The sequence below is a fragment of the Bos taurus genome, chromosome Y (genome assembly GCF_002263795.3).
Source record: "Bos taurus isolate L1 Dominette 01449 registration number 42190680 breed Hereford chromosome Y, ARS-UCD2.0, whole genome shotgun sequence".
Taxonomy (NCBI): domain Eukaryota; kingdom Metazoa; phylum Chordata; class Mammalia; order Artiodactyla; family Bovidae; genus Bos; species Bos taurus.
Genome location: NC_082638.1, coordinates 37110678 through 37129045, shown reverse-complemented (window position 1 = coordinate 37129045; position 18368 = coordinate 37110678). Strand labels below are relative to the sequence as shown.

The 18368-nt window shown below is 37.6% G+C and overlaps 1 protein-coding gene across 1 annotated transcript; it reads right to left on the bottom strand.

The window, feature by feature from the left end:
* Positions 1-17354: 17354 nt before the first annotated feature.
* On the bottom strand, positions 17355-17918 carry LOC132344694 (heat shock transcription factor, Y-linked-like; the record flags this gene model as incomplete). The annotated part of the gene is made up of 1 exon (XM_059884336.1): positions 17355-17918. A coding segment is annotated over exon 1 (564 nt), but the record flags the coding sequence as incomplete, so codon positions are not given.
* Between the last annotated feature and the right edge of the window lie 450 nt (positions 17919-18368).

Below are 18368 nucleotides of genomic sequence, written 5' to 3'. Positions count from 1 at the left end.
TTTGCCTTGGACAAACAGAAATCATTCTGTCGTTTTTGAGATTGCATCCAAGTACTGCATTTTGGACTCTTTTGTTGACCATGATGGCTACTCCATTTCTTCTAAGGGATTCCTGCCCACAGTAGTAGATATCATGGTCATCTGAGTTACATTCACCCATTCCAGTCCATTTTAATTTGCTGATTCCTAGAATGTCGATGATCACTCTTGCCATCTCCTGTTTAACAACTTCCAATTTGCCTTCATTCATGGACCCATATTCCAGGTTTCTATGCAATATTGCTCTTTGATGCATCGGACCTTGCTTCTGTCACCAGTCACATGCACAACTGGGTATTGTTTTTGCATTGGCTCCATGTCTTCATTCTTTCTGGAGTTCTTTCTCCACTCATCTCCAATAGCATATTGGGCACCTACCGACCTGAATAGTACAGGTTTAAAAGAAACTGGTCCTAAGGGCTTATTTACAAACAATGGGATAACCAATTCAACTTCTTCTTCTTTTTTTTTTATTAATCTGTTCGGTTTTTTTTCCCCCCAGTATATAAAATTGGTTTAGTCACTCTGTTATTCCAGCAATTTGACTGCTTCACATAGTTTGAGACTTTTATTAACAGATATTCCTGTTGTAAATACCCAAATTCCTCCTTTTTTAGTATGTTTAGTAGCAATGGCATCTTATTCATTCTCATTTCAGTAACTAAATCTGCTCTTTTCGTTTTTTAGTTTACCTAATATTCTTTTTACTATCTTTGTTTCATGTTCAATTTTCTGTATTCTTTTTCTATTAACTTAAAACCATACTAATATTTGTTCATTTCCTCTTTCTTCTTTCTGTGAAATTAGATTTTTTTCCCAGCTTTTAAAGAAGGCATTACCTTCTCCCCAGAATTGAAGAGCTTTCTTTTTATGTAACCTTAAATATATGTGGGTTCTTCTTCTGCTGTATCTGATGACTTTCTACATTGGGTTTTCATTTTAAATCACCTTAGAATATGTTCCCATTTCCCGTGTGAGTTATTCTTCGCCTCATCGAGCCCTTCAGAATGTGTTGTTTAATTTTCCATGCATTCAGTTCAGTCGCTCAGTCATGTCCGACTCTTTGTGACCCCATGGATTGCAGCACACCAGGCCTCCCTGTCCATCAAAAACTCCCAGAGTTCACTCAAACTCACATCCATTGAGTCAGTGATGCCATCCAGCCATCTCATCCTCTGTCGTCCCCTTTTCTTTGTGCCCCCAATTTATCTCAGCTTCAGTAGTTTCCAGAGTCAACTCTCGAATGAGATGGCCAAATTACTGGAGTTTCAGCTTTAGCATCATTCCTTCCAAAGAACACCAAGGTCTGATCTCCTTTAAAATGGACTGATTGGACTCCTTGCAGTCTATGGGACTCTCAGGAGTCTTCTCCAATGCCACAGTTCAAAAGTGTCAATTCTTTGGCGCTAAGCTTTCTTCACAGCACAGCTCTCACATCCATACATAACTACTGGAAAAACCACAGTTTTGACTAGACGGTCCTTTGTTGGCAAAGTAATGTTTCTGCTTTTGAATATGCTATCGAGGATGGCCATAACTTTCCTTCCAAGGAGTAAGCGTCTTTTAATTTCATGGCTGCAATCACCATCTGTGGTGATTTTGCAGCACCCTCCCCCCCCCCCCGCCCCAAATGAAGTATGACTCTGTTTCCACTGTTTTCCCATCTATTTCCCATGAAGTGATGAAAACCGATGCCATGATCTTAGTTTTCTGAATGTTGGCCTTTAAGTCAACTTTTTGAGGTATGACCTAAATCCAATCCTTTATGATTATATAGTAGAAGTGAGAAATAAATTTAAGGGACTAGATCGGATAGAGTGCATGATGAACTATGGACAGAGGTTTGTGACATTGTACAGGAGACAGGTATCACGACTATCCTCATGGAAAAGAAATGCAAAACAGCACAATAGGTGTCTGTGGAGGCCTTAAAAATAGCTGTGAAAAGAAGAGAAGTGAAAAAGAAAGGAGAAAAGGAGTGATATAAGCATCTGAATGCAGTGTTCTCAAGAGTAGCAAGGAGAGATAAGAAAGCCTTCCTCAGCGATCAATGCAAAGAAATAGAGGAAAGCAAAAGAATGGGAAAGACCATCCCCTCAAGAAAATTAGCGATACTGAAGGAACATTTCATGCAAAGATGGGTTCTATAGAGGACAGAAATTTTACGGACCTAAAAGACTCAGAAAATATTAAGACAAGTGGCAGGAATACAGACTAGAACTGTACAAAATAGATCTTCAAGACCCAGATATTCACGATGGTGTGATCGCTCACCTAGAGCCAGACATCCTGGAATGTCAAGTCAAATGGGCCATAGAAAGAATCACTCCGAATAAAGCTAGTGGAGGTTATGGAATTCTAGCTGAGCTATTACACATCCTGAAAGATGATGCTGTGAAAGTGCTGAACTCAATATGCCAGCAAATTGGAAAACATAGCAGTGGCCATGGGACTGAAAAAGATCGGTTTTCATTCCAACCCCAAAGAAACACAGTGCCCAATAATGCTCAGATTACCACACAATTACACTCATCTCACGTTCTAGTGAAGTAATGCTCAAAGTTCTCCAAGCCAGGTTTCATTAATACAGGAACCGTGAACTTCCAGATGTTCAAACTAGTTTTAGAAAATGCAGAGGAACCAGAGATCCAAATGCCAACAATCTTGGATCATTGAAAAAGCAAGAAGGTTCCAGAAAATTAAAAACAAACAAACCAAAAAACACCTATTTCTGCTTTATTGACTATGCCAAAGCTTGGATTGTGTGGATCACTATAAACTGTGGAAGATTCTGAAAGAGATGGAAATACCAGACCACCTGGCCTGCCTCTGGAGAAACCTATATGCAAGTCAGGAAGCAACAATTAGAAATGGACATGGAACAACAGGTGGGTTCCAAATAGAAAGAGGAGGACGTCAAGGTTGTATATTGCCACCCTGCTTATTTGACATGAATGCAGAGTACATCATGAGAAACTCTAGGCTGGAAGAAGCAGAAGCTGGAATCCAGATTGCCAGGAGAAATGTCAATAACCTCAGATATGCAGATAACACCACACTTATGGCAGAAAATGAAGAGGAAGTGTCAAGCCTCTTGATGAAAGTGAAACAGGAAAGTGAAAAACTGGGCTTAAAGCACAACATTCTGCAACGAAGATCATGGCATCTGGTCCCATCACATCATGGGAAATAGATGGGGAAACAGTGGAAACTATGTCAGGCTTTATTTTTGGAGCTCCAGAATCACTGCAGATGGTGATTGTAGCCATGAAATTAAAAGACATTTACTCCTTGGAGGGAAAGTTATGTCCAACTTAGATCTCATTTTAAAAAGCAGAGACATTACTTTGCCAATGAAAGTCCATCTAGTCAAGGCTATGTTTTTTCCAGTGGTCATATATTGATATGAGAGTTGGACTGTGAAGAAAGCTGAGTACCAAAAAATTGATGCTTTTGAACTGTGGTGTTGGAGGAGACTCTTGAGAGTCCCTTGGACTGCAAGCAGATCCCACCAGTCCATCCTTAAGGAGACCAGTCTTGGGTGTTCTTTGGAAAGACTGATGCTAAAGCTGAAATTCCAGTATTTTGGCCACCTCACGTGTAGAGTTGACACATAAAAATCTCTGATGATGGGAGGGATTTGGATCAGGAGGAGAAGGGAACGACAGAGGATGAGATGGCTGGATGGCATCATCGTCTCGATGAACTTATGTTTGCCTGAACTCCAGGAGTTAGTAATGGACAGGGAGGCCTGGTGTGGTGTGATTCATGGGGTGACAAAGATTCGGACACGGGCCTGTGACTGAAATGAAATGAGTAAATTAACTGTTTTGTTGTTGTTGTTGTTGTTGAACATGTCATTGGTAATATATGAAAGGAACAAGTGTAATACATACATACATACCCGTTCAAGTGATATTTCATGTGTTACGTCACTACATTCCTGTCTGACACTGTGTATCACACAGACTGTCACCATAATGTATCCTCAATGCATGGGATTCTCAAGGTGAAAAAGTAGGAATGGGTTGCCATCCTTAGTTCCAGGAGATCTTCCCAACTCAGATCGAACCTGCCTGTCTTATGACCTCTATGTTAGAAGACAGGTTCCTTAGTACTAATACTACCTGGGCAACCATTAGCTTATATATGGCTACACATATACATGCATATGTATATGTTGAAAGTTTGGGTATATAATTTTCCTGTCTACAGGTAGCAGTATATATTTTGCAGGAGGTATATAACTGCAGGTATGTCCTTTTGCAGGATCTAATGGTTTGCTAAAAGTGGTTTCACTTATATTCATGTCAGAGAATTATATAATTTCCCTTGTGACTTACCCTTTGAAATATTGGTTCTTTAAGAATATCTTGTATAATTTTTCATACACTGACAAATTTGCAAACACATATCCCATTTTTCAATTTTAGCTTCACATCTTGGTTTTCAGAGAATATACTTGGTATTATGTAAAATACTAAGACTTGTTTTATGCCTTAATGTGAAGCATATTTTTGAGAATATTCCAAAGAAAGTTCAGGTACAATTGAAAATATCACACACACACACACACACACACACACACACACACACACAGTATGTGTTTATATGCCTATTTGAACATATCAGTGTAGGTACATAATTTTAAATATATATATATATTTTTACCCTTCTTTGATCTTGAAGTGTTTTGGGTCATGTTCCTCAGATTTATAGTTTGCTTTCAGTCTCCTGTCTTTTTGGGATTTATACTAAACCTGTATTAGGTATTTTCACATTACTTTAGGTCCTCTGACTCTGATGCTGGGAGGGATTGGAGGCAGGAGGAGAATGGGGTGACAGATGATAAGATGGCTGGATGGCATCACTGACTCGATGAACGTGAGAGATGGTGATGGACAGAGAGGCCTGGCGTGCTGCGATTCATGGGGTCGCAAAGAGTTGGACATGACTGAGCGACTGAATTGAACTGAATTGAACTGATGTCCTATTCAGGCAGAAGCCCACAGTCAACTTCTTTGAGAGTGTAAGAATCTTTCTAGAGACAGTATCTTTCTGAGGTTGTAGAGAATAGAGCACACTGTGAACCAAGAAATTTGCCAGCCATATCAGTAAACAAATGATGCTGCAGGCATCAAGTCATAAGCCCTTGAATCTATCCATAAACGTAAAACCTGGGGGAACTCTTGATGAAATCAGTTTGCCCACTATCAAGTCCTTAGTTACTGCACTTGAAGCTAGTGTGGCCTGAAGAACTGACTTGAGACAGAAAGAATAGATACTAGCCCTAGTTAAGGTGATTGTCAAAGGAATTATTTCAAGGAGCCCAGATTCTTGCATCTACCATAGGTAGAAAATATTTAAGTCCATTCACTTGAGGTGTCCAGTTTTTCTTTCGTTAACCATAATATTCAGACATTCTCCATACCTGATCATTGTACCAAAATTTCTGTAAAACTTGGATCCTCCTATCCTTCGTTAGAGCAGTCTTTTTGCGATACTTGAGAAGTCGCTTCTCATGATTAAATCCTTCTTAGAATGAAAGGCTTGATGAAGAAAACATAATTCTCCACTTTTGAACTATGCATTTTTCCCATTAGGTAGCACACATTCTAGAACTGCAATATAAGGGATTCTTGTGCAGCACCTCACTGTTAACCTATGTTTACTAATTCCTACTTCCCAAAGTTTTGAAAGTCAAAGGTCAGCTATTACTTGGGGCTGGTGCACTGGAATGACCCAGAGGGATGGTATGAGGAGGGAGGTGGGAGGAGGGTTCAGGATGGGGAATACATGTATACCTGTGGCGGATTCATTTTGATATATGGCAAAGCCAATACAATATTGTAAACTTAAAAAATAAAATTAAATTTAAAAAATAAAATTAAACTTGAGGGGATTCATGGTTTCATAAACCGGTGACATCAGTTTATGAAAATATATAACCATATATGTTTACTTTACTTTTAGAAAGCCGTTCTTTACTTTTAGAAACAATGGAAAATTAGGGAAGTGAAGGGACACAAGTATAGAGTCTGAATTTATTCTGCCCAACATAGCTCTGCATTTAAGTTTGTCTTTTTTTTTTTTTTTTTTTGCTTTTTCTTTGCCTATACATACTAAAGCCATCCTGGGTACACATTTTAATTGACATGCAGTGATGCTTTACTTGTCACTAGCACAAATTAGACAAAGACTGATTTTCTTTCCTTACAATGTTGTGTTGGTGTCTGCTGCCCAGCAAAACAAATCAGTTATTAGTAAATACAGGTGAGCCTCCCTTTTGAGCAGTCCTCCAATCTCCCACTTGGGCCTCCTCTCCTACTCCAAAACCAATTCCACTAGAGCACTGCATAGCAATAGCTATCTACTACATACTTGGTATGTCCTTCCTGCACTGTGTCCACAAGTCTGTTTTCCATGACTGCATCTCTTCCTACACTCCAAATGGTTTACTCAGCATCTGTTTTCTGGATTCCACTTAAATGCATTAATATGCACACACATATATTTATTACTTCTTTATTTGGTTGCCACAAACCTCAATCGCTCTGTGTGGAATTCAATTCCATGACCAGGGATCAAACCTGGGACCCCTGCATAGGGATCATGGTGTCTTAGCCACTGGACCAACAGGGCATTCCCCTGTTGTTGTTTTTTTTTAAATGATGGCCATTTGTAATGGTGTGAGGTGATACGTTGTTGTACTTTTGATCTGTGTGCCTTTGTTAAGTTGAGGTCGTTTTTTCTATGTTCAGTTTTTGAAGAGCTTCTATCACAAGCACTTGTTGAATTATTTCAAAAACTTTCACCAGCTATTGAGGTAATCATATGGTTTTAAACCTTGACTATACATTGATATGCAACTATTGAAGAATGTTTCCATATCTTGAATAAACCCCACACTTAATTATGGTGTCCAATCCTTTTACGGTATTGGTGGAATTTTTTGCTCATATTTTGGTAAGGATGTTTGCCTCTGTTCATCTATGAGATATTAGTCTCTAACTTTCTTTTTCTGTGTTATTTCGGAGTTGGTATCAGGGTGATGGTGAACTTGTAAGATGACTTCTGGGTTTTCCGTCCACTCTAGAGTTTTGGAAGCGTTTCAGAAGTGCATGTGCCAGCAGTTCTCTGACTGATTCATAAAATTTCCCTGTGAAGCTTTCTGGAGTTTAAGTTTGCCAACTGGAAATTTTTTCATCACAGTTTCAATCTTAGTGCTTGTAATTGCTCTGTTCATATTTTCTGTTTTGTTTTGTTTTTTTCAGCTAAAAAAAATTTAGCTGAATTTCTTAGTATTTGTCCATGGCTCAAATTCTAAATTTTATTGACTTATAGTTGTTTGCTGTAGTCCCTTATGACTCTTTGTTATTTCTGTTATATCAGTCATAATGTCATCCTTTGTCATGTCAAATTGATGGATTTGTTGTCCTCTTTGTCTTGATAAGTCTGTATCATGATTTGTCTATTTTACTTCTCCTCTCCAAGAGACCCTTTTTAGTGATACTGATTTTGGCTATTTTTTTTATCATTTCTTTTTTTTTTAATTTCTGTTTGATTTTTATCATTTTTTCCCCTTCTATTCACTTTGGGGAATTTTGCCTGATTTTTCTTCTTTCTCTAAATGCTTTAGATTGTAGGTTATGTTGATTACTTGAGATGTGTAGAATTTATCAACTTCACTCTTTTACTGCTTTAGCATGCTCCATAACTTTTGGATAATCATGTTTTTAATATTATTTTCTTCTAAGATTTTTCTTTCATTTTCTCTCACATTTCATGAGTGATCTCTTGGCCATGTACAGTTGTATTTATTCATCTACATGGATTCATGTTTCTCACAGTCCTCACCTGCAAATTCTGCTATGTAAATCATAACGTTGTGGTTAAAAAAAAAAGATTAATACCATTACCACTATCTCAAATTTATCAAGGCTTGATTTGAGATCCATTTTGTGATATATCTTGAAGATATTTTATTTTCACTTAAGAAAAAATGTGTATTCTGCTCTGCTTCAGTGAAATGTACTATACGTATCAATTAACTTTGTCTGGTCTCGTGTGCCTTTGAACACTTGTGTTTCATTTTAAACTTTATTTCTAAATTGGAGGATAGTTTCTTTCCAGTGTTGTGTTGGCTTCTGCTGTACAACAGTGTGTATTAGCATATAGGAGGCCAAAGTCTTTTTGTGTGTGTGTGTTGTTGATTGTCTGTTACTTATTCATTTTTCTAGTCCCTATAGAAATGTTTATCGTCTTTTCCCCATTCCATTTCTAGAATGTTTTATCACCTTTACTACCACAACATCCAAGTTATTTTCAAGGAGCTTGCCTACTTTTTCTTTCATTATGTTTTGAGTTTTTACCACATTCCTTTGCCTACAACATATTTCTCTGACTTCACATTTCCCTACTGCGTTCCTCATCATTTCTTCCCAAACTTCTGCGTAATAGTTATTGCTCCTCGTCTCCACTCCAAGTTGATAAAATTAGTTGAGTGTCTAGTGTGGGCTTTGCAGTTGGAGAGACTGACAACTATGTTCTTGAATCTGCAGTTGAGTCTTCCGTCTCTAATGGTGATACCATATCTGTTCATGTCATTTGTAGATGTCTATAGAATTAGTCTGACATTAGGCAGTCTATTTGCTGAAGATTGGTTGCGTTTTTCTGTCTTGCTTGTTGTGTAGTGTGAGGCATCAGCCCTGGGTTGTGTAGGCAGTTGGGTGCAGTACATCTGAGATTAAGAAAGAGGCCTTCAACGAGACTGTCACCAGTTAATAATCAGTGTAGACAGGAATTCTCTAGTGTCCCATGATCCTGGTCTCAGTGTGAAAGGTTGTAATGGAATGCAAAGAGCTGGGATTCTTGGCCTCCAGAGGAGAGGAATTCAATCTGGGGCCAGAGATAAGGCTGGATCACTCAGAGCTTTGTATAATAAAATTTTATTAAAATATCAATGAGATAGAGAAAACTTCTCATATAGGCATCAGAATGGGGCAGAAAGAGTACCCTCCTGCTAGTCTTCAGCTGGATATTATATAGTCACTAGTAGTCTGTTAATGAAAGAAAGGAATGTTTTAAAACTCAGAGTGGTACCAGGCCCCCTCACACATAAGATGCATTTTGGGATAATCTTGGCGTCAGATGATTCATCCCGGGCCATAAAATGATTGTCTTGAAGAAGGATAGATTACCATACAAATGATTCATTTACATAGATTAGGGAAATACTATCTGAGTATGACATACTGGTTTGTCAAGTAGGTTCTGAGCCATTAGGAGGAACTGACTTAAGAACAGAGTTTGGGGTAAAAGCATAGTACATTAGCATAGTTTAAGACAAACATTTCCATAAGAAAAATGCATTGGTTATCTCAAGGTTTGAGAATAGTTAACTTCAGATGAAACCAGGTGTCATTCTGGCAATATAACATTTTAAGAGAAACCTCCTTTTAAATTTGTATAAAGACAGAAAAAAAAAATATTGCTAGTTTGTTTCCTCCTGCTACTTAAGAGAGATAAAAATGTCTGATACTTTCAGGCCAAATCCTTCATTTGGAGACCCCAGCCTTCCTGCCTGTTACCCTCTCAGATGATGACAGCAGAAAATATCAGGCCCAACTTATGCCCAGAGAACTACAATACCATAGTGATAGATTGAGGAGATTAAAAAAGTAACATAGATAAATGGTAAATAAATAAGTAAAAGGTGCCACAAGCAATAAACACTACAGAGAAGACAACAGATTCATAATGAGAGCCAATCAAGTAAATCTCAAGGCAAAAAACACCACCAGAGTAGAGTGCCAACTGAAAAATAAAGAAAGCAAATCTGACAAGAAGAGCAGGACAGCCCCCACAGAATAACAGGAAACCACAGTTAATATAGAAATGCATACCCATGTTAAAGAATGAAGTGATGCAACAGCAATTAAAGGCACAGAAAATAGGAAACCAAAGTAAAAGTAGAAATAGCTATACAAAAAATAAAAATATAGTTGAAATAATCTTCAAGATCAAATCAATGTGTAGTAACAAAGAAGCATACAACTGAGAAAAATAGTGCACAAACAACACAACAATTCAATGCATCAAAAGAATAATACATATTTCCTTGTGTCTCATCTGTGAGTGTCCTAGTGCTCAACATGGGCCAGAGGACAATTACACCTCTTTGGGAAGTTCTCCAAAGATGGAGAGAACTGGATTCTGGATATCTCTAAGGGCACCTCAGACTCAAAACTGCTATAATTCCTGTGCGTTCTTATAGCTGCCTGAGCCTGGGCATTTTTTTTTTTTTTGACCTCTTCTCAGCTTTGGATGTAATCCGTAGACACAGGGTCTGCATCATTAATCCTGTGTATTTAATCTGCAGCATGCACAACTGGATGGAAGATTCATAATCCTCTTTCTTAATGGCTCTGTCCCTGGGCCTCAGGTGTAAATTTCATCCTTCCTCACATGTGGTCACCAAATGTGTCTGACTTGAGACACTTGTGGTGCACTGGGGTCTGCCATGATGAGCACAGAAGGTTAAGGTACAGCTGCTTGGAATTCTGGAAACATGGTGGTGCTAGTTATGAATAGGAGCCAGCAGCCATAGGCAGAAGAGGTTTTGCCTGAATGGGATCCTTTTCTAGCCTGTGTTTGCAGGAGCATGAGTGGTACTTCTGCTGGTCTTTCTCTATTGCCTTATAGTAGGTGTTAACAGGTGGGAAGGTGAGGCGCTACCAAGGTATCTCTGCCTCCTGAGTGTGACACAGTACAGTCGCTTTGGCAGTTTGGGAATTCTCAAAAGGTATTCCCTGCTACACAACGACTTGTACCTGCTCCGTCAGGCCATTTCCACATAGTCAACAGCAGTCCTCTCCCAGGATCCCTCTAAATCCCTTCTTAATTCCTTTTCACTCAGGTATGTCTGGAACCCACATGGGACACTCTGGTGAGCAGGGCATTCTGCTATTTGATGCTGTGGGAGAACTATTGCCCTTGCAGAAGTATTATTTGTGATCCATTTATTGAGAGAGTTGCATTTCACATCTGCCTACATTTCTGCCTTCTTGGAACTTCTAAGTTTTTCCTGGAAAGCTCAATTATTATTTTTTCCTTGACAGAAAAACATGAAACATTAGTTGCCATGAATCAATCTGTTTGATGGGACATTGCTTACGTACACACGTAACTGGTACTACTTTGACTTTCAATATGCAATCAAGCATATTGTGTTGTCTTTTTTTCTTTCCCCCTTGGAAATTTCTCTTAATGAGGAATTGTCATCAGCATGAAGAAATGCAGAACTTTCCACATAAAATATAATAGCAAAATTGGGCTCAAAAAGGCAGCACTTGAATATCTCTAGCTATTTTTTGAACGTTCCTGACATTTTCCCAGCGTACAAATGTCTAACTTCAGATCTCAAAGCGCAATTCCATTCAGTAGATATCAAAGGTGAGACTTCCATGGGCATAATTTAATTATTGTATAATAAGACGGCAAGTTCATAGGAAATTACCAGTTGGTACTTGACTACTTGAAAAAAGAGAGAAAACGACAGCAATGACCAAAAAATAAAATTGAAAAAAAAACAAAACAAAACAGGAATGTGTAGTTAGTTATTTAATTATAAGAGGTACACATGAATTGATGTTTGTATCAGAGAATAAGCAAGGAGATAGCATACAATCATCTATATCTGCTTAACTGTCTCTGCTAATGACTTGGACACTGTGGATCACACACAAACCAAAAAAAAGAAAGAAAGAAAGAAAGAAACATAATTTTGTAAAATTCTTAGAGATAAGAATACAAGAATACCTTATATGTCTCCTGGGAATCGTGTATGCTAGTAAAGGTGCAGCAGTTAGAATTGGACAGGGGACAATGAACTAATTCAAAATTGGGAAAGGAACAAGTCAAAGCTATATATTGTTGTCCTGATTATTTAACTTCTGTGCAGAGAACACCATGAAAAAATAAAAATCTAGATGAATCTCAAGTTAGAAACCGAATTTATGTGGGAGATATGAATAACCTTAGTTATCCCAGTGACAACACCAAAATGACAGAAGAAATATAATAATTAAGGCGCCTCTTGATGAAAGTATTATCTGTTTCAAATATAGACATCTGAAATGAGATAGTCCTACATAAAAGATGAAATTCTCAGTTTCACATATGAAAACCTAGATAAAGATTTCAGGGTGTGAAACATGAAATTCTCCATTATTCACATATACAAATCTGGAGAAAGATTTTCCAACATAAAGTACGAATTCTCTGTACATCATACATGAATGTACGGACACGAAATATTCTGCAGAAAATGTGGAATTTTTTTACATTAGAGTTATGAAAATATGGATGCAGATTCTTTGACAGGAAATACAAAAATGTCTGTTTCACATATCCACACATGGTCACATGAAACATGAATTTTTTCATATTTGTCATTTGAAAATATTTGTGAGGTCTTTCCTTCATGAAATATTGAATACTGTCTATTTCACATTTGAAAAACCTGTGTTAATTTTCCTACAAGAAATATAGAATTTTCCCACAGATTTTCATGCTTGGGCTCTGAAATTCTCTATCTTTTCATCAAGAATGTTTGGAAGGTATTCTGATATGAGATTCGGAATTCTGTGTATTTCCCATTTGACAATCTGGGGAGAAATGTTCTCATATGAAATATAAATTCTCAATTGTTCACATGTGAAACATTTTCCAGATTTGTACACATGAAAGAGAATTTCCCGTCATTCAGAAATTAAGATCTGAGCTAAACCGCAAACATCAAACAGCTATATTTCATGTATATCCTGAATACCATATAGAGTTTTCTGTATTTCTTTGATAAAAATCTGGGTGAAGATTTCCCTATAAGAAATAGGGAATAATATATTTTACACATGTAAAATCAAAACCCTTATGATTAGACAGTGGAATTGATAAATAGATGCAGGGGATTCTATCTGACAGATGAGTGCCTGAAGACCTATGGATGGAGGTTAGTGATATCGTATAGGAAAAAGTGATCAAGACCATCCACATGAAAAAGAAATGAAAAATGGTAAAGTTACGAGGCCTCACAAAGAGCTGAGAAGAGGAGCGAAGCTAAACAAAAAGGAGAAAAAGAAAACAATAACCCTGTATCAGATCAGATCAGATCAGTCACTCAGTCGTGTCCGACTCTTTGTGACCCCATGAATTGCAGCATGGCAGGCCTCTCTGTCCACCACCAATTCCCGGAGTTCACTGAGAGGAGACAGCAAAAGAGACACAGATGTATATAACTGTCTTTTGGACTCTGTGGGAGAGGGAGAGGGTGGGATGATTTGGGAGAATGGCATTGAAACATGTATAATATCATATATGAAATGAGTCACCAGTCCAGGTTCCATGCACAATACTGGATGCTTGGGGCTGGTGCACTGGGATGACCCAGAGGGATGGTATGGGGATGGAGGAGGGAGGAGGTTTCAGGATGGGGAACACATGTATACCTGTGGAAGATTCATTTTGATATATGGCAAAACTAATATGATATTGTAAAATTAAAAAATAAAATAAAATAAAGCAAACCTTAGAGGGAAAAATGAACATTCACAGTGTTGTGTAACTATTGACACTATTTCTGGAATGTTTTCATCATTCTTCCTGCCAGCCATGTTAAAGGACAATTTTGCAACACCTATAAATGTTTTTATTTTATTTTAAAATGCAAAATATTTTGATTCATTGTTTTAATCAATTTGGAACATGTGTTCAAATAGAAAATAAATGTTAACTGCTTCCTCTCAATCTGTATTTATATAATAATAAATCTGGATAGCACATAAAAAGAAAAGAAAAGAAAATTATACACATTTGGATGAAGATCCCCAAAGAATTGCAAGGAGAGGTAAAACCACCCTCAGTTATCAATGTCAATAAATAAAGCAAATCAATAGAACTGGAAAGTCTACTGATCTCTTCAAGAAAATCACAGATACCAAGGGAAAATGTCATGCAATCATGGGCACAATAAAGGACAGAAATGGTATGGATGTAGCCAAAACAGAAACTGTTAAGAAGAGGTGGGAAGAATACATGGATGAAATGTGCACAAAAGATCTTCATGACCCAGTTAAGCACGATGGTGTGATCGTTCACCTGAGGACCCGATGTCCTGGAATGTGAAGTCTAGTGGGACTTAGGAAGCATAACGACAAACAAAGCTTGTGGAGGTGATGGAATTCAGTTGAGATATTTCAAATTCTAAAAGATGATGATATGAATGTGCTGCCCTCCATATGCCAGCAAATTTGGGAGACTCAGCAGTGGCCAGAGGACTGGAAATGGTCAGTTTTCATTCCAACCACAAAGAAAGGCAATCCAAAGAATGTCCAAACTACCACTTAATTGCACATGTCTGACACACTTGCCCAGAACTGCTCAGAATTCCCCAAGCCAGGCTTCAACAGAATGTGAACCATGAGCTCCCAGATGTTCAAGCTGGATTTATAAAGGGCAGAGGAACCCGAGATTCAATTGTCAACACCCGTTGGGTCCTCCAAAAGGCAAGAGAACTCCAGGAAAGCAGCTACTCTTATTTGACTATGCCAAAGACTTTGACTGACACAACAAAACGACACACACACACAAAGTCACATCAAAACGTGGAATATTCTTCCAAACATCGGAATACATGCCTCCTGAGAATTCTTACATCCATGTAAATAAAATAAATATTTATCAACTTGGAAAATTTTCTCAGTCAATAGGAAAGGTGAATTATGATAGTAGTGCAGGTTATAGAATGTTGTTGAGTAATGTGTAGAGCATTTGATTGGTTATTACATTTCTTTATTGATAATTCAGTAAGCACTTAAAATGTGTCATTTTCAGGCTCTATGTTTCAGCTGTTGTGAAAGATACATAAAGAGGGTAGACCCAAAACACATTGAAGATATCTGTACTCTCCTTCGTAGGAGGGCAAACAGTAGTTCCTTCCAACCGCAAGAAATAGTTGAGACAAAGTTGTTAGAAGGGGCTTAGCATAAAGTAAGGTAAGGTTAGGTAAGTCACTTCAGTTGTGTTTGACTCTAGGCGACCCCATAGACGGCAGCCCAACAGGCCCCCACATCCTTGGGATTCTCCAGGCAAGAACACTGGAGTGGGTTGCCATTTTCTTCTCCAATGCATGAAAGTGAAAAGTGAAAGTGAAGTCGCTGAGTCGTGTCCGACTCTTAGCGACCCCATGGACTGCAGCCTACCTGGCTCCTCTGACCATAGGATTTTCCAGGCAAGAGTACTGGAGCGTGGTGTCATTGCCCTCTCCGAGGGCTTAGCATGACTGAAAATAATTTGTGATTGTAGCTTCAGAAGAGAAAGATAATGAAATGACTAAGGAAAACAGATATCATGTCTTCCAAGAACTTTGTAACCATGCTGATGTGCTGCAGTAATGACCAGGAATTTATTCTGTCTCTATGGGGACAGATAAGCAACATCTAAACATGCATTTGAAATTATAGGGTGGAATCTTGGTGTCAGGAAATAGAGACATGGCTTAAGGACAGCAGCGCAAAAATGACCCTATAGAATACCACTTGTAAAGTACATAACTTGTGCTGACCATGGGCCAGTCACTGATTATATCATGCTATCTTTTCTATCACAGTGATGGTATAATTGTGATCATGATTTTGGATGTACTACAATATTTATATTTTCAGGGACAAAATTAATTTCTATAATGAAAACAATCTGCTGTCTAATCTTTAAGACTCTACCAGTAACTAATAGAATATAATATGTGAATGTGCTGAAGATCATACTGTGTATTTTTATTTATCTAATTTTATTTGCATCTCTTTCTTCACCCATACCATCCTAATTTAGACACCCCTTCATTTCAGCAGGGATGATTTCAGAAATCACTTTACATCCATTACCTCTTTTCCCTTGCTTCTCATTTTCTTGCTTACAAATATTATATCAGGTGTCATTTACCTAGGATGCATAACGAATGCTTTCTTGAACTGAAGAGTTTGGAATACCATGCAGTAAAATAGTAAACCAATGAACTAAAGCCTCATTTTCTCTTCTTTGTTTAAAAATTGAAAATGAAACTATGAAGATGAACATGTAAATTTATTGTTCAAATACAGGAATGGTAGGTATTTGTTGACATCTCCCAAAGTAACGTTCAATCTTCCTTAGGCTCCATAATCTGACACGTATTTGGTAGGTCAGTTTTAATTAGCATGGTTTCCATATAATGGTGATTGTTGATGAGTTGACTTGAAAGAGAGGAAGCAGATGTGTAAGTGCTTGTTGGCACTGAGAACCACGAGTTGCCTGTCTCTTGCAGGTTAGGAAAAGGATTGTCATGGCCTGACATATCGCTATGCCTGACTGGAAATTTAGAAGGCTCCACCATCAGTCCAGAATAAGTGCTCTGTAATGGGGATACAATGTGGTTCTGAGAAGTAGATGTAGTTGTAGTAGCAAAGTCCTCAATGGGGCCATTTACTTGAGTGTAGCTGCTATGTGAATGCCAATTAAAAATGCTCAACTTTTTTAAAACAGCAGGTTGATTTACCAAAATCTGTTCTGTTTGTCTAACCGATATTGGTGATGGGTGGTTAGGTAAGTCACATGGAGATAGGGCATTTGTATTAGTGACAATCTGGATGGTATGAGGCTTTTGTATGAAAGGCACAGGTAAACGTGTGGAGGCTGAAAATGCGCTCTCTCTACTAATTTCTGGAATAAATTCAGAGTTACGATCATCTTCGTTGACACTTGCTTTAACATGCTTCTTGTTATCTTGCACTAATGAAGATATTTGAGACACATTATTAATCCCAACTCTTCTTTCTCTTCTTTGCACTCTTAATAAAAGTTGAGGATGACCTCTTTTGAAATTTGGATTATAGTAGGTCTGTAACTAAAATCAAAGGATTACATTATTTAGTTTCTTTATAAACCAAGGTAAAACTGACAAGCAAAGCTAAGTTATAAAAATGTATTCCTTTAATGAAACCAACTAAATAGCATCAAATAAAACACCTCCATTAGTAGTTTAACAGGTAACATGTTAGAAAGAATATGATCCTCAATGAAAAATATATTTTATATATACAGTAAATACCACTTTAAGTTGCTTCAGGACTTATATCTGGTTTCACAGTGCTAGGAAAGTTTGTCAAACATCCAATATTTTAACATATCCAGCTGTTCTCAACTTCAAAAAATAAAACTTTTTAACGATTTGTTAGCTCAAGTTTAAATTCGGTTTTAGCTACATATGTAAATGCGCTTTCTAGGTCACATGATTTCATCTTACATATTGCCAATAAGTGAAAATGTTGGAATACCTTACTCAAAAGAGAGATGTTGTTTTCTTCTTCCAGAAAGACAGGTAGTGAAGCAGATCTTTGAAAAGTTTGTCGCTTTTTACTAAATCCATAAAGGTTAAGCTGTCGAATTAAACTCTTCATACTCTTGGTTTCAAATATTCTGAAAGGTGCCTTTCTTTCCAAGACTTCTTTCTTAAAGAGTTCTTCGTGGATCACTATACATGTGCCTCTCTCATCCCACCAAATAGATTCAAACTGATCACTTTCAACTATATTCCAAAGTTTTTGTGGAAAGGTGAGTGAAAGAAAATTAGTCACCTCATCTGTTTCAGATACAGAATATTTGTAGCATGGCCTTTTTATCACAAGATCCTCAGACAAAGCCTGAAAAGCATATTCTTCAATCATAGATCTCAAAACTGAGTCCCTAGTAAGTGTATAATCATACAAAGATCTAATGGAGGTTTCTGAATCAGTTGATTCATCCTTAGGAGGCCCATCTTGAATTTCTGAAGGTATATGTGCCATCTCAGAGAAATCTTTCTTCAGATCCTTTTCTCATTTGTCTGATTTTACTGACCACTACTTCAAAAATTGCTTGGCTGGCCAACAGAGAGAAACTCTCTAGACCATCGCAGAGGTCCTCAAAGTCAAAAGGCTGTGACATCACAAAATCACTTGTCTCCTAGCAATCAAAGGGTAGCTGTGACATCACAAAATCACTGGTCTCCTAGCCATTGAAAGGTGATGTTCAGCTAGGGTTTACTTCAGCATCAACTTAAAAATACAGCCTGCTTACAGAAATAGTAACCCAAACCATGAAGCATGCAAAATCTCATTCCTAAAGAATTTTTACACAGAAAAATCACATCAATAAATCTACTTGGTTTCTGAAATACAAGTGATTTATCACCCTTCTATACACACATTTTTCATATTCAGTACTGTTACCCAAGCAAAATTGGTCTACTGGCCTCT